This window comes from Pelmatolapia mariae, linkage group LG16_19 (assembly GCF_036321145.2).
Source record: "Pelmatolapia mariae isolate MD_Pm_ZW linkage group LG16_19, Pm_UMD_F_2, whole genome shotgun sequence".
Lineage (NCBI taxonomy): Eukaryota > Metazoa > Chordata > Actinopteri > Cichliformes > Cichlidae > Pelmatolapia > Pelmatolapia mariae.
In genome coordinates this window covers 49,393,416-49,416,807 of record NC_086241.1, presented here as the reverse complement: position 1 = coordinate 49,416,807, position 23,392 = coordinate 49,393,416, and the positions used below count along the sequence as shown (strand labels likewise).

Below are 23,392 nucleotides of genomic sequence, written 5' to 3'. Positions count from 1 at the left end.
CAATGGATGACATCCTGTGACATTCTGTGCAATAGTATTTATGTGCAATAGGGTTCTATTTATTATTACCAAATGACTGTTCTACTTTTTTTTATACTTCTTTGATAATTATATTTAAACTTTCTTCTCTTGACACCGCAGGCACTGCACTTAATTTTTTTAATACTTGTTACAATAAGAATAAAGATATTCTGATTTTGAGTGTAAAGCACTTTGAGGGTCTCGAAAAGCGCTATATAAATGCAATCCATTATTATTATTATAAAGAAAAAACATATTATAAACAACTGTTTATTTTATATACCACCTATATTTTATATAGGTGTTGTACTGTATTATATACAGGTATTTGTGTTATAGTAGCATGCACATATGTAAAATTGTATTACAGATATTTTAGCTCATGGATTTTGGTGCTTTTTCACAAATCCATTTCATTTGGGTGTCACATCTAACATCGTTCCAGCTCTTGAAGAAGTTTGCTTTGGGATACAACGCTGCACAGTCCTCATTGCTGACATCATTTGGCTCTCCATCGTTCCAGTACCTGAAGCAAATGGCAGGTTACTCTACAGGGATGGTATTTGCTTTCATTCAACCCACATTGCTCATCTTTTATTGACATTCATGTTAATTCATAATGACAAGAATCATGTTAATAAGACACCATTTTCTAAATATACAACACACCGCTGATTTACCCAAGATTCACAGTGTGCAACATATTTCTCTCTTACCCCTCAGTAAGAAATGTTCCATCCCACCATTTCCAAGTGCCTTCCTCTTGGACATCACTCAGTCCAATCCAGAAAGCTTTTGGAGATTTTGGATTTGACTGAGGCATCATCCCAGAGGCATCTTCATAATAATCTGAGTAGTCGTGTATCATGGAGTGGTCTATATAACTCATGTAATGTTGAAAGGAGGGTTGGTCACTGAATAGGTCACCAGTCTGTAGTGGGGCATCTTGATGATTCATCAGGTAACTTACTGTCAAGTTCTAACAATTAAATAAATTAATAAATAGACAAATATCTGCATGAACACCGCTGCACAGAAATATTAACAAACCTCTTCATCTTGGCTGTCTATGATTATAAGATCTCCTCCCTGCAGCTGACAGAAATCTCTGGATTCCTTCCATGTTTTCATGTCATTTGATTTCAAGGGGAAGTAGTAACATACAGAGTTCATTAAAATCCATCCTGCAGGACAGTGTTTGCAGCCATCGCCTGTTTCCAAAAGAAAATACCACCATTATAGAAAATTATGAAACAAATTATTATGCTTTCCATTATATACAAAAATAATAAAACAGGTCTTACTAAGCATTGGTAAGTATGATCTCATGGTTTCAATTTCCTTTGTGATTTTTTCCATCTGATTTTTATGGTCGTTGCTTCTTTTTGTCTGGTGTTCAAGCTCCCAGCTGGTTAGTTTCTGGTGGCTTATATTACTGTTCAACCTCTTCTTGGTACTTTTCAGTCTTTCTACTGCAGTCTTGTAAGTATCCTGGAGGTCGATGAGCTCTTTACCGATGCGTTCAGTATCATCAAGGGTGAAGTAAGTATCTGTGGGCTTGTTGTCTGCAAGTGTTTCAGACAATTTTAGACAATAACCACGTACACATTTTGTTCTCTGTGTTCTAAGACAATGGCTGGTAAACTCCAAAAAGAGCTCATTATTTCACAGTGAAAATGATTTTGTGCACTAGACATATTCAATCCGACTTACAGTGAACTCCCAGGCCAATATTAAGTATCAGGAGAACAGCAGCAAGAAGAAACAGACTCACTGCAGTCAGTCTGTAATGTCTCACAGACCTCACACTGAACATGGACACTTAACAAAGAAAAAATAACTGATTGTTACAACTTACTTGTTAGAACAGCATGAAACTATACAAACAATAACTTGTGGCTTGTTTTATAAAGAGGTAATGTAACTTAATGTGACTAAGTTAGTTTTATATATGATCTATCAAATTATTCTTACTTGTTCTATGAGTGATGTTTCAAACATTTGAATAAAACAATCATTTGAATAATCAGAAAACACGGCTATAAAAGTACATTAACCTTTTATACGTTGGTTCCTGATAAACTGAAGGCAAGGAGGATGATCTTCATCATACAGGTCTTCTTCACATGTGACTGTCTCAAATCCACTATGGAAATCACTTGGAGGTTCTCTCCATGCATTCATTCTTGATGTTTTGTCGAAATCCGTCATGTGCTGGTGGTGTGAGCAAGAAAGTGGAGGAATGCTACCCTATTTCAACACAGCCTGGGACTGCTGGCTTGTTAATCATTCACTTCCAGTTAAGTTGTGAAAAAGAGAAGTGACTAAAAGGGAGACAAATCTTTCATACATCTAGATGTGCCCTTTAGTTTCCTGATAAGGAGGATATGAATATGCTGATCGCTCTAAAAAAAATGTTGAAACATGAACAAAGGCTATGCTGAGCAACACAATGCAGTGATTCATAATATAACATTTTGATTTGTTTACCATGATAAAAGTTTTGCAAACAATTTTTATGATGCAATGTCTGAACAGATATATCGAGCGCTGTGAAGTTTCAGTTTCATAAATGAAATATTTGTTTAAGATATATTTTTGAACATTGCTTCTTTTCACCCATTTTTACCGCAGAGGAAAATTTTGAGTAAAACCAATAACCAGATGATGCAATGACTTATTATCAATATCCCAAAAACCATGACAGATAAAGACCTGAAAATGCCATTGCCTGTTCTTAGCACGTGCAAATTAATCATTTCTTTAATTTGGGATGCATATATCAAAAACTTTCTAATTAAAATAAAATTCAAGGTGTCCCATATTTGAGCACACGCTAATAAAAACCTTCATATTGCAAAAGACAATTGGTGCCAATGTATGGATGGCATTTTTTTTTTTTTTTTTTAAAAGTAAAATAAAACATGTAGAATATTTTTCATTTTCTTGGTGATCGCACATTGTGAAATTCTGAAGAAAAAGGAAACTGAACTTGTTTTTTGTTACATGGACTGTCATACTCACAGTTAATCCCAAGAACTCCATTACTACTATTACAGTGTTTTTTGTTTAAAACGTGTGCCTCAACACTTTTCATTTATTTGCTGACTGCTATTTGATCATTATTATAAATCTGACTTTAAAACTAGCATCAAAATGGCTTGTAAGAAACACAATGGTAAATGGTCTGATTCTTATATAGCACATTTCTACTCTTGCGCAGCACTCAAAATGCTTTACACACTTGCTACATTCACCCATTCACACAAGTACTTTCTTCTATGTTTTAAGTGCTTTCTATCACAAACATTTATACTCCAGTTGATGCATCGCAGACTAACTCGGGGTTAGTATCTTGCCCAAGGATATTTGGCATGCAGACTGGGGCAGTTAGGGATCAAACCACCAACCTTCTGATCAATAGATAACCTGCGGTACCTCCAGAGCTACAGCCAGTCAGCAGACTTGAGTGTGTAGGTTGTGCCTAATATAAACACCCAATTTGTCAATGCCAAACAACATATTCTGCTATTGACTCTTGCTTTAAGCTTTTGGTACCCCATGTGCTGACAACCAGGTGCTTGATTGGTGCCTGATTAGAAGTACCTCTGAGCATAGACCCTGCTACAGCAGTCGGTAACTTCTCCTAGCATGTCCTGCATGACTGATCTGGATAGGGCCTGTGACTTATAGCAATTTTAGGTTGGTGTCCCACAAAACCAAGCTGTAGTATTATTTGGAGCGACCCCTGTACCATCCCTAAATTAAACACCGACTTTCATATAACAAGGCACGTGAGAGACAGCTCGTGAAGTTTCTGTCCACATATTAGTTTTTTCCTAGCCTAACAAATAATCCTCTATCCTGTGACCCATTTTTTTCAGCCGTCACCATATTCAGGCTTTTCTTTAATCTTAACAAAGGCAACATCATAAATGCCACAAAAGTGCCCCTCAAAGTCCAAAGAGCAGAATTTCACAGTGTTTTGTCCACATTATTTGATTAAAAATCCAAAGGCTTATATTGATTGGTGCTTGTGGGTGTGGTCTAGTCAATATCACCATTCATTTACAATTTTATGTCTCATGACGTCATGACTAAAGCTTAGCATCTTAACAAGAAAGAATATTTAAATGAGCCACTACTGGTGCTGAAAATTTGCCAAAAAGCATTCCTGTGATGAGAGTTAATGACCGAAGTGCAGACTTCATTCAAGGAACTGAAGAAGTTTAAATAAAGATTAGTTTGAACTTTCAAAGATTCACATATATTTTAGTGATGAGAGCATTTCATACATTAGTTCATACTTTCAAAATATTTTCTACAGCTAAAAATACTCACTGAAGTATAATCAGTGACTTTGCATCTGTATTTATCATCTTTCCCTTTTTACACAGGCTGCTAACAGAAACAGGATATTAAAGCTGTAGATTTAATTGTTACCAGCTGTAAGTGTTTATTAACGTGTTCATCAACAGACAATATGGTATAACATTGTGTTAATAGTGTAAAACACTGTAAGTCTGTGTATAATATAAATGAACAATTTACTGTAGCATTGCTGTAGATAAATACAGTGTACTCACAAGGAAAAAACAGCGGTTTACTTTGTCTAAATGTGTTGGATAATCCTTTTTCATCTTAGTTGGCAGATTTGCTACTTTGCTAAAAAGTTTCTTAAATGCTTACAGAGATTTGTGTGATAGCAACATGTGCTTATGTAGGATTGTGATGCATTATTTCATTAATCTTAGCTCAGTGATTTTGGTGCTTTTTCACAAATCCATTTTATTTTGGTCTCACATGGAAGATCGTTCCAGCTCTTGTAGAAGTTTGCTTTGGGATACAACGCTGCACAGTCCTCATTATTATTGTGATCATTCGGCTCTCCATCGTTCCAGTACCTGAAGCAAACGACAAGTTACACTGCATTTCCTTTCACTCGATACACATGAATTGTTATTCACGTTTTATCTTATTCATATCATTTATCCTTCAGGAGTTCTTGTTAAGTGACCATTTCCTACAAACACAACTGACTGCTGATTTACACAAGTTTCACAGTGTGCATTAGTTTAATCAGGATTCCTGCTGATTTGTTTCTGTTATTTAAATAACACGATTCTCTTAAAATTAATTGTGTTTTAACTTTTGTACAGTGCTTTGTGGCTTTTATGTATGTGTATATAGAGATGTGTATGTCTACGTATGCATATATGTGCACATATGTCATTGCTGTACTGATAGATGATATTGAGTTGATAATTATTTAATCCAACCCCTTTTAATGCAATTTGATAAGTTTATAACTCATCCTAGTCCTTTCTAGCAGGTAAAATAAGCTGTGTAGTGTTGTTGGAGACATCTCAATGTACAGTGCACTTTTGTTGCTTATGTTTATATTTCCTGACATTTGAAATGAAAGCAGTCATTTTAAATGACACTAAACTCTTACCCTTCAGCAAGTAATGTTCCATCCCACCATTTCCAAGTCCCTTCCTCATGGACGTCTCTCAGTCCAATCCAGAACCGCGACGTAGTATGAGACGTATCTTGATAATTGTTTCTTCTTCTTATCCAGTCCGCAAACTCAGGGTCTCTGTGAGGCATCCAAGGTCTCACACGGTGAGGAAAGGGAGTCTCCCAGACCAGGTCACGAGTTTGTCTCAGGGCAGCTTGATGATTTATCAAATAACTGACTGTTGAGTTCTAACAAAAAAAGAAACAAAACCAAAAATTAATTTTCAGAAATCTGCATGAACACCGCTGCACAGAAATACTAACAAACCTCTTCATCTTGGCTGTCTATGATTATAAGATCTCCTCCCTGCAGCTGACAGAAATCTCTGGATTCCTTCCATGTTTTGACTTCATTTGATTTCAAGGGGAAGTAGTAACATACAGAGTTCATTAAAATCCATCCTGCAGGACAGTGTTTGCAGCCATCGCCTGTTTCCAAAAGAAAATACCACCATTATAGAAAATTATGAAACAAATCATTGTGCTTTTCATTATATACAAAAATAATAAAACAGGCCTTACTAAGCATTGGTAAGTATGATCTCATGGTTTCAATTTCCTTTGTGATTTTTTCAATCTGACTTTTATAGTCATTGCTTCGTTTTGTCTGGTGTTCAAGCTCCCAGTTGGTTTGTGTCTGATGGCTCATCTCGCTGTCCAGCTGCTTCCTGGCTTCCTTCATGGTTTCCACTGCAGTCTTGTAAGTATCCTGGAGGTTAAAGAGCTCTTTGCTGATGCGTTCGGTATCATCGAGGGTGAGGTGAGTGTCTGTGAGTTTGTTGTCTGCAAGTGTAGAAGACTGTTACTTTTCTTATTCTTTAGTAATAATATTATAAATCAGTTGGTTTGACAACATTGCAAATCATCTATTTTATTTAGAAATGTTATTGTAAACTTCCAAGATTTGTATGAATCATTTTAGCAGCAGTACAATGAATCAATAAGCAGGTTGACAGCAAATTACTCAGAAACCATTTTGATAGTGAGTTGTTTTTAAGTCCAAAGTAGCCACCCTTATCACAAGGGAGCTCCTCATGTTTGATTTGGCAGCATTCCTACACAGGTTGCCCTTCATGGGCCATCACACTTCCCCAGTGTGTCTCTGGCTGGTACTGATCCAGGAAATGTCTGCTTGCTAGCCACTTGTATTAACCGCTGCACTAAGGAGCCGCTCAGAGAGGTTAAAGTAAAAATTTGCTGCTTTCTTTGCAGTTTACAGTTTTGGACTATTGGCAAAGTTTGATAACCATTTACTGAATTGCAAAAGAAAAATGCAAGAAATGATTTAATAATGAAAACATTTCTTTGCACTCATGTAACTCATAATGACTTACAGTGGATCCCCAGACCAATATTCAGTATCAGAAGAACAGCAGCAAGAAGCGCCAGGCACACTGCAGCCAGTCTGTGGCGTCTCCCAGGACTCATAGTGAACATGGACACTAAACACGTAGGAAATGATCAATTTTTAACTTAAAGGCAGGTAACACACACATAACTCTGATGAAGTTTTAAAAGATTAAAATGTGATCATTTTAGAACTTAGATTAAAATTACTTATATTACTTATAATATTACTGTTCACTAGTAGTTCAATTTAACAACTAGAAACGTCCTGTTAGAGCATGTAAACCTTATACGTAGTTGTCTCAGATCATCAAGTCCTGTCATTATATCTTAACTCTGTAAAAACTTACTTCAATCAAAAGAATCAGAAACCTGACTATGGGAGTGTAGTGAATAAAAATTTGAATGATTATACCTTGTATCCTGTTAGACTGATGGTAAGGAGGATACTCTTCCTCGTGCAAATCGTCTTCATAGACAAGTGTCTGAAAACCACCATTTGTCTCCTCCATTCTCACTGTTCAGTCTAAATCAGTCATATGTCAGTGCATTTAAGCAACAATCTGTGACGGCTACTGCTGAGGTCATCAACAATCAGTTCTAGTGAAATCTGCTGTCTGTAAAAACAAAAAGGGAAGTGATAGATGTTATTAATGTGTGGGTGCTACAATTACTTTCCAGATACACAGGATGTGATCTCTCTGAGAGAATTCAAAGAATATGAAAAGAAAAGGGGTGAAAGCAGGTTAAATGCTCAGTGCATCATGGGACACTCCCAGCAGCCTAATTCTTTAGCAACGTAACTAAGGGAGGATTCAGGGTCACCTAATCCAGCCCGAACTATATGCTTTGTCAAAACAGAAACAGAAACTCTACTTTTAAAAGTAGAGAGTGTGTCTGCCTCCTGAATCAAAGCTGGGAACTGGTTCCACAGAAGAGTGGCCTGAAAGCTGAAGGCTCTGCCTCCCATTCTACACATTTAAATATCCTAGTAACCACAAGTAAACCAGCAGTCTGAGAGCGAAGTGCTGCAATCAGGAGATATGGTACTATAAGGTCTTTAAAATAATATAGAGCCTGATTATACATCAATAATAATCAATCAACTTGATTTATTAATGCTAAATGTCAGAGAAGACCCTCAGCTCACTCTTCAGTTAGCAGCTTTGCGTAATCTGTGAAGTGAACAAACCGAACAACTGGTGTGGGGTAAGCTAACAGCAATTTTATTGATGTCGCAAATTCCCGTTAAAGACTTGTGACACTGACCAATAATTTGCAGTACTGCTTGCTATTTTTTTTCATGATTAATAATTCTAAACTGGTTGCTGATGTGTTAGGTTACAAATTACTTAGGAGCCATTTGAAGCTCAAACTTTTAATTTAAGCTGTCAAGTTAGCTCACTTATAAAAAACAACTTATTTAACATTTTTCTGCTGAAAATCTAATGTGAATGCTGAAAGCTGATACATTTTTGATATATGAGATGATGTGTGTTGTGATGTGGGACAGTTGGTCAAACAAAATACATTAGAGCAGTAGCAGTACCAAAAACTGAATATGATATAGATTTTTTTTTTTTTTAAGAAAAAGAAAGAAAGCAAAAAATTTGAGTTGACAGACATCAAATCAAGAAGGTCTTGGTCTCAAATGATGTTGTCAGCACTGAGCTGAATGCATCACTTGGAAAAAAAAAACCCAATCAAAATCATCTAGGTAGATTTTTGATAATGTTTGCAAGTATTTAATAGTTATTTTAAAACACACTGTGGGGGCCGTGTTTGAGGCAGATTTAGTCAGATTACTCAGTAAAGGGACCAGATATTTTTTTGGGCACACAGGTGTATCTAGTAAAATGGCATGTCAGATATGAGAGTGAGGAGAGGGAGAGTGTTTTACTCTTTAAATCTTTTCAGCGTTATAGGTCATTGAAGTACATTTAGGTGGTTACTTTACTCTCTAGCATTTTTGAGCTCTCACAACTTCACAAGTACAGATGTTAGTCACATAGATTTTAAAGGCTTGAAAACATATTTAATCTCTATCAAAAAGTGCAACCAAATCAAATTTTAATCAACTCGAAATGTCACAATGTGAAGCCAAATCCACATTGTTCCAAATATATTATATTTTCAGTATCAAACCTTCACCAGTTTAAAGTCTCTGGCATAGATTAACAGAAACAAGCACCAGTAGCCATGGCTGTCATGTCTGTTTCACACTAATTAACAGGAGAAAACTTCAATAAGTACATTTTGGTTAAATTAAAATTCACTAAATAAAAGAATAATATTGGTTTTCACATGATCTGAAACAAATTCCAATGTTTTAAAAAATAGAAGTTCCGTGTTTGAGCATAAAATATATATATATATATATATATATATATATATATATATACACATATATATATGATCTTCTGCGAACAATAGAAACCAATGCACAAAAGTGTTAAAATACAGTTAAAAAATACAGGTCAAAATTCATTTTAATAATCCAAACACAAGTCTTGAATGTATTTATTAATGTTCAAAACTGCACTGTAATATACTCTGCAAGACTGGAAGGACATAGCAACCACTGCTATAGTGCTATAGAGTTGATCTTAACCTGCTAAGACCTGAACTCTTTCATGGCATGCATTTTTAATTTCACTTTGCTATTTGGGCTGATTGGGACCTGATGAATGTAAAAACAAAGAATTACAGGGATTTATTTATTTTACCTGATTTTTGTTTCTGAGAAAAATGAGATCTACATATGAGGACATTTGATTTAAATTTCGATAGAACAATGACAGTATAATGTCCTCGTAAGTGGATATCAGGCCCTTGTAAAGTATTTTGGTCTAGACAACCCAAAATGTGATGTCCACATATGGACGCCACGTCCTAGGAGGTTAATGGCGTTTCACATATCCAGTGTAAATTATGCCAGTGGCATCTTCCATCATAACGAGTCTTCCAGGGATTGAAGATGGAGGAAACTGCAACCCCACAATCCTCTCCATGGGTTCCCTGGTCGTTGGGTTCCCCATCCATCCAGTACCTGAGAAAATCCACATTCATTAAAAAAATATGTTTAATGAATTATCAAACAAGAAAAGAAATTGTTTCAGCTCTCACCGTTGTTCGACCTCTGTGACATTATTAATCCAAACCCATCTGTCCTCAGTCTCTATGTCAGTGATACCGATCCAGAATCCATTCTGCCACCACTGATCACTGGTTTTCATATTTTGGATGCTGCTACTGACAAATTTCTGTGTAACCAAAAAGAAAAAAATCAGTATGTTTAAACATTTATTAGCTTCAATTATACATTATCTAAGCTCAGGCATGGATCTGTCAGTCTTTCCTTTTATGATGCTGGATTTTATAAGTAATGAATTATAATGAATTTGTTGGTACTCTGCCTTCTGTAGAGCAGCAAAACCCATTTTGTTCTACATCTATGTTCTCCTGATGTATCGTAGAGTGAATCTACCTCAGTTTGTGCCTAAATTCCTAAACCTTCCCAGTCAGCATTACTTTGTGTTCATTGCTAATACAGTATATTACTGATAACATGATTAGCTTGTTTGATTGCTGTTAGTAACAGAATGAACTATTGGTTTTCCTATCATGCTTGCTGGCTGTTTGTAGTGTGATGATCTTGTAACAACAAGGATGCAAATAAATAATAAAAAAACATCATATACTTAAAATAAGGTGTGAATGTTTGGAATAATAAGTTCTTAAGTCTTCAGTTTAGCAAAGTTCAATTCCATGTTAATGACTTTCTGTCAACTCTAGTATAGCTGTTAACTTGTCTTGTTTAGTTACTTTTTGTCACTTTTCCTCTCTTGCTTATTTTTCAACCCACCTGTTCTTCCTGGTCATCGATCACAACCAGGTCAGAGCCACGACTAACACAGTCCTCTCTGCTCTGATGCCAGTTCTTTTTGACAGTAGAGGACTCGGTGTAGGAGAAGAAATAGCAGGACGAGTTGAAAAGAGCCCAACCAGGGAGGCATCCGCCACAAGATCCCTCTGAGAGAAACAAAGAGTTATCGTCTTTTCAAGTTAACACATTTCAGGAAAACATAAATAAGGATAAAAGTTTCTCACCTAAAGCTGATATGTTGGACTTCAGGTTTGCCTTCTCCATTTGCAGTGCTTGCATCTGTTTCTGATAACCATCATTGACGGTCTTCAGCTCCTCAATTTTCACCTTTACTTGTTTGTGGTTGTTGATCGCGCTCTCTAACGCCTTCTTGGCCTCCTCTTCAGCTTCGATCACATCGCTGTGGTTGCTTCGGAGATAGTCGAGCTCACTGAAGAGCTGTGTTACAACTGGGTTGGAAATGTGCAAGGAGTCCTCTTTGACTTTGGCACCTAAACAGGGAAACATATTATATTATATTATATTATATTATATTATATTATATTATATTATATTATATTATATTATATTATATTATATTATATTATATTATATTATATTATGCAAAGCATGTAATAATCACCTAAATGTTGTATTATATAGCAAAACTGTTTAAAAATGATCATCATGTTGAAATGGATGCGGTCAAACTACATTTCTAAGTATTTTGCAATCATCATCATCAAAAAAAAAAAAAAAAAGTCATCAGTTCTCCTTATGGGATTACTCAGGGTCGTCATACATTGTGAAATTCTACAGAAAAGGGAAAATGAAATTGTAAGGTCATACAACCTGTAATACTCACAGTTAATCCCAAGAACAACAGCGGCTATAAACAGAACCGCGTTCAAGAGTCCCAGACACAGAATAACCCACCGGTTAAATCCATCTCCACCTATAATACAGGGTCACACATATAGATTTTAAAAAGAAAAAAAGTGTTTGAATTCAGACAATATTGGGGGGGGGGGGGTTGTAAAGGTTTTAAATTTAAAAAAAAAAATAATTCATTTTTAATCAGGTTGTTGTTGACAGCAGCCAAAAACTCAAGTGGTTCAGCAAATAAATGCAAAACCAGAAATTTGGATAAAGTAACTTAGAAGGTATTTTAGCTCATTTTGAGTTTTACACTTTTACATAAGTTAAATGTCATATTTGATGTTAATTATGGTGAACCTGAACTCTACATTCCTTATTACTTATTTGTAAGAATTCTTCAATCATTAAAATCTAAACAATGAACAGAAAGTATAACAGAAGGCAAAATATAATTTTAAGACCATACCGTTTCTAAATATTTTATAGTTGTTGAAGAAAACTGATCCTGTCTTCTGCTGTGTCTCCATTGCACTGCTGCAGGTTTTGTGCACTGAGCTGCTTTCTTCTGTCTTATATACACGTGTGGGCATGTCCCATAGTCTCATTTACTCGGTGTCCTATGAAGCCTTTATTAGGTTTTTTTTTCATAGCTTAGGTAATATATGAAAGAAGATCCGAATATGATACAAGATCAATCAAACCAGTTCTGTTGTATTTGTACAGGACATAGTTTGCACTGTAACACAAAATAAAGTTAGTTACCATCTTTCAATAGAATCACATGAGCCACAAACACACCCTCTTTCAGACCACTCACATCGTCATACTCCACCTTCACTGTACCCGTTAATGCCATAACCCCAGTGTCCATTTGTCTAGTCTTCATAAATCATGTTTTTTGAACAGAATTTTAAATGTGTATATGTGTGTGATCTATTCATTATCATTTGATGTTTTTAATTAAAACTTGTTGTCAGCAATTAATAGCAAACATGTAATGTATGACATGAATCAAGAAATCAGAACACACCTTACCTTGTACCTTTTTTCTCCCTCACAACACAGATGACTCCTCCTCTTCTTTAAAGCATCTTTCAGTGTTTCGTCATGTTAATGTCTCCCAAAATCACTTATGGTGTTTTCTTAAGTTGCAATGCATTTGACCTCTCAGGTCCATTGTATAAATCATTCTTTTTGGCATCTAACAATTACTTAGAGAGGTCATGTGTCACTTGTTCCACTGTAAAGCATTGGTATGTTTGCACATGGCTCTACTGAATATTTGTAATAGTTTATCTTTTACATTTTGGGAGGAGACTAAAGAAGTCACACAAACATGGTTTACTAAGATTTGTAATTGATTGCAATTGCAGAGTCAAAGGCCAGCATCCCAATGCAAAACACATAAAAGGATGCATCTTCTATGGTTATTACATGTTTTTACAGGCTGCCAAGTTTCCTTTTCACAGTAAGTGATGGGACCTAGTTATACTGTCATACATGCCCATGTTATAACATTGCCTCCACCAGGTTAGACAGATGATGTGGTGTGCTTGGGATCATGAGTTATTCCTCTCCTTTTCCATATTTTCCTCTTTCAAATCTTTCTGTTGCAAGCTCATCTTGGTTTCACCTTTCTAGCAGAGTCTAATCTGAGGGGAGAAATTCTAAAGAAAGACTTTAAAATACCAACCTGTATACTCCTGTTATATCATTTCTGTGGCTAATAATAATAGGAGCAGTAAAGAGTCGTCATTTTACCAGGTATAACAGCTGCAACCACAGCCAGACAACAACTGTGCTAAGGACGTAAAGGGTCGACACACTTTTTTGGCAGTTTAGTAAAGTCATTTTATTAAACAAACTCAAGAAAATTATATATAAAAGGAATGGGGAGGGAAAATCAGTAGGATCAGTGTGTGTGTGTGTGTGTGTGTGTGTGTGTGTGTGTGTGTGTGTGTGTGTGTGTGTGTGTGTGTGTGTGTGTGTGTGTGTGTTAAAGAGAGAGAGCAAAAGAAACAGTGAGAGGTGCAGAAAATAAAATGAAGACAAAGTAAAACCACCTTATACATGTTAACTGGAAGATTTAAAGAAAACTGGATAATTAAATGCTTACAGTGATTTGGTGATAGTGTTTGCATATCTAAGACTGTATGCCTCATTAAAAATTTTAGCTCATGGATTTTGGCGCTTTTTCACAAATCCATTTCATTTTGACTCCACATCTAACATCATTCCAAGCTTTGAAGAAGTTTACTCTGGGATACACGGCTGCACAGTCTTCATCATTGAGATTGTTCGGCTCTCCATCGTTCCAGTACCTGAAGTAAAAGACATTTTACTTTACAGAGCTAACATTTGCTTTCAATCCATCCACTTTTTCATCTTCCCTCTCAGCCACATGTATTATTGAGGAGAAGTTCATTTTAGTAAGTGGCAGTTTTACTGTGTGTAGCATACTGAACTCTTACCCTTGAACGAGAAATGTTCCATCCAACCATTTCCAAGTCCCTTCCTCTTGGGAATCCTTCAGTCCAATCCAGAAGCCTGTCGGGGGCTCGGAGGCAGCTTGATGATTTATTAGGAAATTTACTGTCGAGGTCTAACAAAAAAATTATAATTAATTTTAAAAAATCAACATGAACGGGTCTCCACAGAAATATTAACAAACCTCTTTGTCTTGGCTGTCTATGATTATAAGATCTCCTCCCTGCAGCTGACAGAAATCTCTGGATTCCTTCCATGTTTTGATTTCATTTGATTTCAAAGGGAAGTAGTAACATACAGAGTTCATTAAAATCCATCCTGCAGGACAGTGTTTGCAGCCATCGCCTGTTTCCAAAAGATAATAACACATTTATAGAAAATTATGAAACAAATCATTTTTATCATATACAGAAATAGTGAAACAGGCCTTACTAATCATTGATAAGCGTGATCTTGAGGTTTCAATTTCCTTTGTGATTTTTTCCATCTGACTTTTATAGTCATTGCTTCGTTTTGTCTGGTGTTCAAACTCCCAGTTGGTTTGTGTCTGATGGCTCATCTCGCTGTCCAGCTGCTTCCTGGCGTCCTTCATGGTTTCCACTGCAGTCTTGTAAGTGTCCTGGAGGACGACCAGCTCTTTGCTGATGCGTTCGGTATCATCGAGCGTGAGGTGAGAATCTGTGAGTTTGTTGTCTGCATGTGTTGAAGACTGTGTTACTACAAAATAGGGTTAGTTGTTTTATCTGTTTTTATTATTCTTAAATAACATTATTCACTGACACTGACAAACAAATATTTTAGTACATAGGTACAAATCATTTTAGCAGAGAGAGTGAGGCAGCGTTATTTAAAACATTATCTTTACTTTTATTCACGTACTTTACCTTTTTTTATTTCTTACCTTTTTTTGTTGTTGTTGTTCTGGGCTGTTAAATAAATTCAGTATCTTTTCGACAATGAAAATCATTCAGTGGATTTCACATAGTTTAATTGACTTACAATGGACTCCCAGGCCGATATCAACTATCAGCAAAACAGCAGCAAGAAGGGCCAGGCTCCCTGCAGCCAGTCTGTAACGTCTCCCAGGACTCATAGTAAACATGGACACTAAAGAGAGAAGAGATTTTCAGCTTAATGACAGGGAAAATCTTTCATGTACAAAACTTGCTTGAAGCTGTGCTATATGTTATAAAGACAACTTAATGTATCTTTTTATTACTTGCTGAGCTTTGTAAATACTTATATCAAGGCCCAAAGGAAGCAGTCTTTAATATTAATACAAAGTCCAATAAAACAAAGTGTTAAAAGTGCAGAAATGATAAATAAGAACACAAGAGCCAAGCAGGAAACAGACATGTTTCCAAACATGAAATATGTTGCAACAACAAAGAAACAGAGGATCAGACTATAAAAACAGAACTGAATGAGGATAGGAAACAGGTGAGTGATGAGACGCAGGTGAAACTAATTAACAGTCTAGGAATGAAGGGAGGGAAGCAAAACTAACACAGGACACTACAAAAACGAACCTACAATACAAAACACGAAAGAATGACCAGAGCAAGGAAACACAAAGGGACATAAACACAGAAGGAACCAAGAGGGAAATTAATAAAGGAAAAAAACACAAATAACCCAAAATAGGAAACTGAACTTAAATAAAGCTCAAACATCAGAGTCGAGTAAACCACCCAAACTCTATAAATACTAAACTATCAAGAACTGCTAGGTGCCTGAAGGTTTTGAAGACTGTTAGTAAAGCGCTGAACCAGGGAATACAGTTATCCAGAACACACAGCTATGTGTGAAACATATACGCAACAGGTACTGAGGGAAGAGGAAACAGCTGAAGGCAATAGGTGTGTCCCAAAACCTAGGCCACATCCTTCAGAGGTCGCATTTGAAGGCCTATTATGTCACAGCCAGGCGACGAAGGCTGTCCCAATTCGAAGGCTGCTCCAAATGCGTCCTTCATTTCCAGGGATTCAAAGGATGGGTCGGGTGTATCCTTTGTGGCCCAACCTATCCCAGAATTCAAAGCGTGGCCCACCAATTCCAGTTTCCAACGATGGCAGCAGCTACTTGGTTTTAATATTACTCTTTCTGGGTCACAAAATAAACTTTTAAGATATTTTCAGGTGAGAATGTAGCTGTGCAATCTTCAAATATCTGCTCGATTTATCAAGACATCGCATATTTGGTAAAGTGCTCCAACGTTTTCGGAGACCTGCTCGATAGCTGACCGGGGGCAAGGCTCACTCGAGCTGGCGAGAACAGTGAACTTCCGCACATCGTCTTATACATGATATATCAGTCAATTAGATAACTTAAAAATGTTATTGTTTGGCTTTTTTCAGTGCTTTATTTGTTCCTGAGTAAATTGGTTTGGCTGAGATTAAAGTTATAGTTTTCACACAGCTGAATAAACGTCAAACAAAAAAATGATTGAACAGAAGTGTGGGATGGTCGAGAATTAACTCCAATGTCATGTGATATATTAGTGAGCAAGGAGCAGACGGCTGAGTTTATTAAACTCCACCGAGACAGCTGGTGAAGCAAATCTGAAAGCTAGACGGTCCCAGCCTAGCACTTCCGGCCTTCTCAGTCTTCAGAGAACCTGGCCCACTTAGACCACGAAGGCCGGGTCCACCGAAGGATGCGGCCTAGGTTTTGGGACACAGCTAATCAGGGACTCAGGAGGGCATGGACAGGAAGCAAAGATACACATGACATGAAGAAAAACTGAACCTTTCAAAGTAAAGACAGGAAAAGATAACTGAACATGAGACACGGAAACAGAAAGAACAAAACACTGAAAGTTAGACAAACAGAGATGAGACAGAAGGAGGAACAGAATAGAAAAATAAAGGAGATCTAACAAAATACAACCCTTAAGTCAATTATAACCAAAGCTGAGACCTGTAGGCACAAAAGTAAGGCTACAAAAACAAGACATGTGAACACAAAGGAATTGAGAACAAGTACTAAACTTCAACTGTAAAAATAAAAACTAGAATGAGTCCTGCACTCAAAAACTCAAAACCCAGGGACTATGATATAAACAGTAACTGGAACTCACAGTACAATTAAATCGAGTTATTGCAAAAATGAAAGGATATCAAAACAGGAGTCAAACTCAAGCCTTAAAATATAAGAATCCAGAACTTCAGACACTAGAGTAGAAAAAACCTAAACAAAAAGAATATGAAGTAAAACACAACAGAACAAAAAACCAAAACTCTTCACTGGAACTGGAAAAACAATGAACCCGCAAAGACTGAGGGAAAACACTAAGCACACTAAAGGCAAATACTAATAAATAAACGACAACTAAATTTCTGAAGTAACAAGAAAAAAACTTTGAATTACTGAAAAATGATAATGAGATAATGGGAACCAACAGGAAATCAAGAATTGACTTAACATTAATCAGAAATTAAGATTTATAATAAAACTAAAGTGAAATGGCACCACTAAAGCTTGGGCCCACGCTAATTTTCTATTATGGTATATAGCCTTAATTTATCTTTGACCCAGCTGTTTCAAATCATTGCATCTTATAATTATAGTATTTTAGCTTATTTTAGCAGTCGTATGTTCAAACTTGGTTAAAAAAAAATAACCAGCAGAATCAGGAATCTGACTACGGAAGCCCATTAAACACAAATTTAATTTATTATACCTTGGTGCCTGTTAGATTGATGATGAGGAGGATGCTCTTCGTCGTCGAAGTCTTCTTCACAAATGAATTCCTTAAAACCACCATTAAAATTGCCACCCGCGGGTTCTCTCCTCTCCTCCATTCTCACTGTTCAGTCAGCATCGGTCATATGTGCATTTGAATAACAACTGGCCTGAGATGACGCAACCTGAACTTGCCAAGTTCATCAAAAATTCTTGATTAATCAATTCCAGTTAAATCTGGAATGTGTGGGAGGAAAAAAGGAGAAGTGAAAAAGTTGTGATTCATTTTTGGCTGCAGCGTTCACTTTTCAGATAACAGGATTTGAATGTGCTGACTCTTATAGCCGAATTAAAAATAATAATGTTTTCTGCACTGTCCATGAATATTTCCTCTTTTTTTCACAAAAATGTATTTATTACTTTTTAACAAGAATGTCAGGTCCTAGAATTATTTAAACACAACCTGAGATAAAGGACCAAACAACATACTGTACCATATCACTATTTATTTAATTTTTTTTAAAAAAACTATACAGAAGTGGAAGCAGCAACAACTTGAAATAATCAAACTTCATCAGTCTCTCACATCAGTGTGTGAAGGAATTTTGGCCCACTCTTCTTTACACCATTGCTTCGGTTCGGTTCGGTTTGTGCACAGCTCTGTTAAGGTCAACAGCATTTCAAGTGGGCAACACCTTGATTATTTTCTTTATTTAGTCATTATGTTGTAGATTTAGTTCTGTGTTTGGGATAATTGTTTTATCACATGACTCAGTTTGGCCAAGGCTTCAGCTGTCAGACCTTTACTTTGACTGCAGAGCGTTTTGGTATGCAGAGGAGTTTACAGTCAACCCGACAGTGATTGCATCACCCGTCCACCACCATGCTTTACAATTGGGATGAGGTGTTTGTGTTGGGTTGGTTTGCTGTATTTGGTTGTTATTAAACGTGGCAATGTACATTATGGACAAACATCTACATTATTCTTTGGATAGATAAGTGAAACCGAACTCTTTTTTTATTGCATCGCCTGGAGAGTTGTCCATCATTTGCCTTCTTCGGACATGAAATTAGCTTTTTTACGCCCTCGCTGCAAACAATGCTTTTAGGGTTTTGGAATTTAAAAGATGGAGATTGATTCATGTTTCTGGATTTTTCTATGAGTGCTTTTTTTGTGTATAAACCAAGTTCAATGTGGGTGTAGTGGACTTTCCTTTGACATAATGTCCCGACGTCACTCTGATCTCTCCCCAAAATATTTTGATCTCTCTACACTGCCAAACACAATGAAACTGTTTCTCCTGTACACTGTGATACTAATGTGATACTAATGATCATAATGATGGAACTTGGTAGATATATGAGCTCCAGCACAACAAATCTTTCTATTGGATGTAAGCAGATTATAAAACTCATGCGTAGATATAACATATAGAAATTTACAAAACATTTTATTAATGTTGACTGCACTGTAATACACTTTGCAGTGACTTTTAAAATACAGTTAGAATAATACAAGCTTGAATATTTTACATGTGAATCATTCCATTCCATCGCTGGAGTGAACCAAGACTTTATCTTGATGATACTTCACATATCCAGTCTAAGCGATGCACATTGCAGTTTCCATCATAGCGAGTCTTCCAGGGATTAGTGGAGGAGTAAATGATAATCACACAATTTTCTTCCTCAACGTTTGGTTCTCCATCCATCCAGTACCTGAAAAAAGGCGTGACAGATAATTAAGTGGAAATTATCCATAAAAATCTATAATTAATAATCTGTCTTTTCTTACCTTTGTTCCACCTCTGTGACATTATTAAGCCACACCCATGTCCCCACTGTCGCTATGTCAGTAAGACCAACCCAGAATCCATTCGCCCATTGATGAGGATTGGTTTTTAGAAGTTTGATGGTGTTACTCACAAATGTCTATGTGAGCAAAAAAAATACATTTAAAATTTACAAAACTTACAAAACTGGCCACGATTGGCTATGGGATGCAAATGATGCCAACATAGAACCTCCTTAACAGCATTAAGGCTACATTTTAAAATCTTTGCTAATCACTTTCAGTGCCTCCTTGTATGTCTGCGGATGATCCATCTAGAGGACTTCTCTGTTTTCAAGCTTCTTCTCTCATATTTTCAACCCACCTGCTCCTGCTGGTTATCGATCACAGCAAGGTCAGAGCCACGACTAACACAGTCCATTCTGCTCTCATGCCAGTTCCTTTTGACAGTAGAGGACTCGGTGGAAGAGAAGAAATAGCAGGACGAGTTGAAAAGAATCCATCCAGGAGTGCATTTATCACAAGAGTTCTCTGAGAGAAACAAGATAAAGGATTTCTTGTCATTTCAGGTACTTTAATGTATTCAGAGTTCACAGATTAAAACTAAACTTATATGAATAATAACATTTTCTCACCTAAAGCTGATATGTTGGACTTTAGGTTTGTCTTCTCTAATCGCAGGGCTTCCATCTGTTTCTCATAACCATCATTGACGGTCTTCAGCTCCTCAATTTTCACCTTTACTTCTTTGTGGTTGTTGATCGCGCTCTCTAACGCCTCCTTTGCCTCCTCTTCAGCTCCAATCACATCGCTGTGGTTGCTTTGGAGATTGTCAAGCTCATTGAAGAGCTGTGTTACTGCTGGGTTGGAAATGTGCAAGGAGTCCTCTATGACTTTGGCACCTAAACAGGTGAAAAACAGAGACAACAAGGGTGAAATTAATATGATTAGTGTATCATTATGAAATGATTAGTGTTTTGAAATATGGAAAATCTGCATTTCCCCTTGTGAGGTTGCTGAGAGTTCAACAGTTATTGTATTGGCTAACAAAGATTGTTACACAACCAAGCACAAGTAAACCTTATCATCACATGAGCTGGTTACTCACACTTAATCGCAAAAACAACAGCGACTATTAGCAGGACAGCGTTCAAGAGTCCCAAGCACAGTAAAACCCATCGATTAAATCCATCTCCACCTGCAGGGTCAAACATACAAATTTTGAAAAGAAAAAAAAAAACGAATCAGCTAGGTTTGGTTTTATTTATAAAGATTTTCAGATAAGCACTTTTCATTTTAATCAGGTTGTTGACACTTGAAGATAATTCAGAAATGCAGCAAATAAGTAAAAAGCTAGAAAATAGACTGAAGTAACTCAGGAAAAAATATTATAAAAATATCATATTTAAACTATTATACCATCCATTATACATTTTATTCCCATCCTTTAGGCCATCTATTATACTCCCTACTGCTTTATTAATGTGAAGTTAATATAATGAATAATAATTATATTAAATATCACTTTAAAACTACAGTTATTTGGGCATAATACCACAAATTCTTCATTTGTTAAAAATGATACAACTACAAACTATTTGAATACATAAAATCACAGGCTGATCTGCATTTATGAAGGAAAAGAGTGGAAAAACTGTAGAAATGTACAAAATAAAAATCAAATAGGAATTCAGCGCCATACCTTGTCTGGATATGTTGTAGCTTTTGAAGAAAACTGGAGGAAACTTTGGCGTAACTGATCTTGTCCTCTGTGAAGTTTCCATTGCAATGCTGCAGGTTCTGCCCACTGAGCTGCTTTCCGCCTCCTTATATACAGACACAAGGCATGTCTCATGGACTCACGTGCCTCATGAAGCCTTTATCATTTTGTCATAGACTAATTAATATAAAAACTCTCCCTAAACACTTTGGATTAATGGATAAAAAATAAATAAATATATACAGTGTCCATCAAATACACTGTGTGCACAATTATTAGCCAAGTTGTATTTTTGAGGATTAATGTCATTATGGTTCAAGGACAGTGCTCGCGGTCAATCCAAAATGTTAATGAACCTAAACCCAAATGTTTAAGAATGTAAAAGTGAGGTTTTGTCTTTAAGAGAATATTTATATATATGTGCATAATTATTATGCAACTAAATGAAAAAAATGAACATTTTCCCATCTCACTAGTTTATTTGCAAATGTTAAAGTGAGAATAATAAAACAACTCAAAATGTACATATAAAAATTTCTGACGTGTCAAAATAAAAAAATTAAAAAAATCAGTGACTAATATAGCCATCCTTCTTTTCAATCACTGTCTCAAGCCTTCCATTCATGGAGTCTGTCAGTTTCTTGATGATGATTAACTGTTCAGAGAGGTTTACTGTTTCCCTACACTGTACATCTCCCGTTTAAGCAAGGCCCACAGGTTCTCAATAGGGTTTAGGTCAGGGGAGGAAGGGGGCCATGTGATTATCTTTTCATCCTTAAGGCCTTTACTGGCTAGCCATGCAGTGGAGTACTTTGATGCATGTGATGGAGCATTGTCCTGCATAAAAATCATGGTCTTCTTAAAAGATGCAGACTTTTTCCTTTACGACTGCTTCTAGAAACTAACAGTAGGTTTTGGAGTTGATTTTCAGGCCATCTTCAACCTGAAAAGGTCCAACCAGCTCATCTTTAATAATACCAGCCCATACCATTACCCCACCTCCACCTTGCTGGCGTCGAAGTGGAGCTCTGTGTCTGTTACTGATCCAGCCATGGGCCCATCCATCTGGTCCATCAAGAGTCACTCTCATATCATCATTCCATAAAACCTTTGAAAAATGTGTGTTCAGATATTTCTTGGCCCAGTCTTGACATTTCAACTTGTGTGTTTTGTTCAGTGGTGGTCGGGTTTCAGCCTTCCTTACCTTGGCCATGTCTCTAAAAACTGAACACCTTGTACTTCTGGAGACTCCGGGTAGGTTGCAGTTCAGGAGTATGACAGCACTGGAGGATAATGGGTTCCTGGTAGCTTCACGTTTGATTGTTCTCAAATCTTTGGCAGTTAACTTGCATCTTTTTTTCTCAATACGTTTCTTGCAACCCTGTTGGCTATTTGCAACAAAACATTTGATGGTTCTGTGGTCACCCCCCAATATCTTTGCAATTTCAAGAGTGCTGCATCCTTCTGAAATACTTTTTACAATTTTCTGACTTTTCAGAGTCCATTAAATCTCTTTTTTTGCCCATTTTGCCTGAGGGAGAGAAACTGCCTAATAATTATGCACACCTTTAGTGTTGGTCTCCTTAGGCCACACCCTCACTCATTACGCAAATACAGATTACCTGATATACTTAAATTCAATAAGCACTCAAGTTTATACAGCTTGAAGTTGGAAAATATACGTAGAAAATATGATACGGCCAAAATACCCACTTGCCTAATAATTGTGCACACAGTGTATGACTGTTTCCATGAAGAACTTAAATTACCTGTTAAGAACATAATTTCCCAATTGTCTCCAACTAACAACTTCAATCAAGAACTATAAACTGTTTTTAAAAGATGGTGTGCATAAGAACAAAAAAATCAAAGAATTACACTTACCAGACACTTTATTAGGTACAACTTGCTGGACTTTTGCCTTCAAAACCGATTGAATTCTTCATGACAGAGATTGAACAAGGTGCTGGAAACATTTCTCAGAGATTTTGGCCTGTACTGACATGATAGCAGCTACTACAAATATGTTGGCTACACATCAGTCATGCAAATCTGTTATTCCACCACATCCAACGGG

General features: G+C 36.5%; 3 protein-coding genes across 3 annotated transcripts; all 3 read right to left on the bottom strand.

Moving 5' to 3' along the window:
• Positions 1 to 350: 350 nt before the first annotated feature.
• On the bottom strand, positions 351 to 12,488 carry LOC134644598 (uncharacterized). The gene is made up of 13 exons (XM_065472073.1): positions 12,395 to 12,488; positions 10,999 to 11,265; positions 10,754 to 10,920; positions 10,015 to 10,151; positions 9,797 to 9,937; positions 6,124 to 6,272; positions 5,810 to 5,970; positions 2,079 to 2,271; positions 1,735 to 1,842; positions 1,326 to 1,586; positions 1,072 to 1,232; positions 738 to 1,000; positions 351 to 547 (listed from the first exon to the last, which is right to left on the bottom strand). The coding sequence occupies exons 1-13, from the start codon at positions 12,486 to 12,488 to the stop codon at positions 397 to 399; spliced, it is 2,253 nt and encodes a 750-aa protein (XP_065328145.1). The 3' UTR covers positions 351 to 396.
• Positions 12,489 to 13,470: 982 nt separating this feature from the next.
• On the bottom strand, positions 13,471 to 17,922 carry LOC135933841 (CD209 antigen-like protein E). The gene is made up of 6 exons (XM_065472072.1): positions 17,802 to 17,922; positions 15,119 to 15,226; positions 14,552 to 14,812; positions 14,304 to 14,464; positions 14,104 to 14,234; positions 13,471 to 13,953 (listed from the first exon to the last, which is right to left on the bottom strand). Exons 1-6 carry the CDS (start codon positions 17,920 to 17,922, stop codon positions 13,803 to 13,805), a joined length of 933 nt encoding a protein of 310 aa, XP_065328144.1. The 3' UTR covers positions 13,471 to 13,802.
• A 1,373-nt stretch (positions 17,923 to 19,295) lies between these two features.
• LOC134645955 (CD209 antigen-like) lies at positions 19,296 to 21,385 on the bottom strand. The gene is made up of 6 exons (XM_063499604.1): positions 21,298 to 21,385; positions 20,704 to 20,793; positions 20,231 to 20,497; positions 19,960 to 20,126; positions 19,599 to 19,735; positions 19,296 to 19,522 (listed from the first exon to the last, which is right to left on the bottom strand). Exons 1-6 carry the CDS (start codon positions 21,377 to 21,379, stop codon positions 19,378 to 19,380), a joined length of 888 nt encoding a protein of 295 aa, XP_063355674.1. The 5' UTR covers positions 21,380 to 21,385; the 3' UTR covers positions 19,296 to 19,377.
• Between the last annotated feature and the right edge of the window lie 2,007 nt (positions 21,386 to 23,392).

Excerpts from the sequence above, each read along its gene's own strand:
- LOC134644598 (XM_065472073.1), bottom strand. The coding sequence starts at position 12,488 with ATGGCATTAACGGGTACAGTGAAGGTGGAGTATGACGATGTGAGTGGT. Across the intron at positions 5,971-6,123 it reads ACGAAGCAATGACTATAAAA|GCGATGGCTGCAAACACTGT; the intron begins GTCAGATTGAAA and ends TTTTGGAAACAG. Across the intron at positions 2,272-5,809 it reads TAGACAGCCAAGATGAAGAG|GGTAGCATTCCTCCACTTTC; the intron begins GTTTGTTAGTAT and ends GTGTTGAAATAG.
- LOC135933841 (XM_065472072.1), bottom strand. The coding sequence starts at position 17,922 with ATGGAGGAGAGGAGAGAACCCGCGGGTGGCAATTTTAATGGTGGTTTT. Across the intron at positions 15,227-17,801 it reads TCAATCTAACAGGCACCAAG|TGTCCATGTTTACTATGAGT; the intron begins GTATAATAAATT and ends TTCTCTCTTTAG. Across the intron at positions 14,465-14,551 it reads ATCACGCTTATCAATGATTA|GCGATGGCTGCAAACACTGT; the intron begins GTAAGGCCTGTT and ends TTTTGGAAACAG.
- LOC134645955 (XM_063499604.1), bottom strand. The coding sequence starts at position 21,379 with ATGGAAACTTCACAGAGGACAAGATCAGTTACGCCAAAGTTTCCTCCA. Across the intron at positions 20,794-21,297 it reads CTACAACATATCCAGACAAG|GTGGAGATGGATTTAATCGA; the intron begins GTATGGCGCTGA and ends TTGACCCTGCAG. Across the intron at positions 20,498-20,703 it reads TGTTGTTTTTGCGATTAAGT|GTGCCAAAGTCATAGAGGAC; the intron begins GTGAGTAACCAG and ends TCACCTGTTTAG.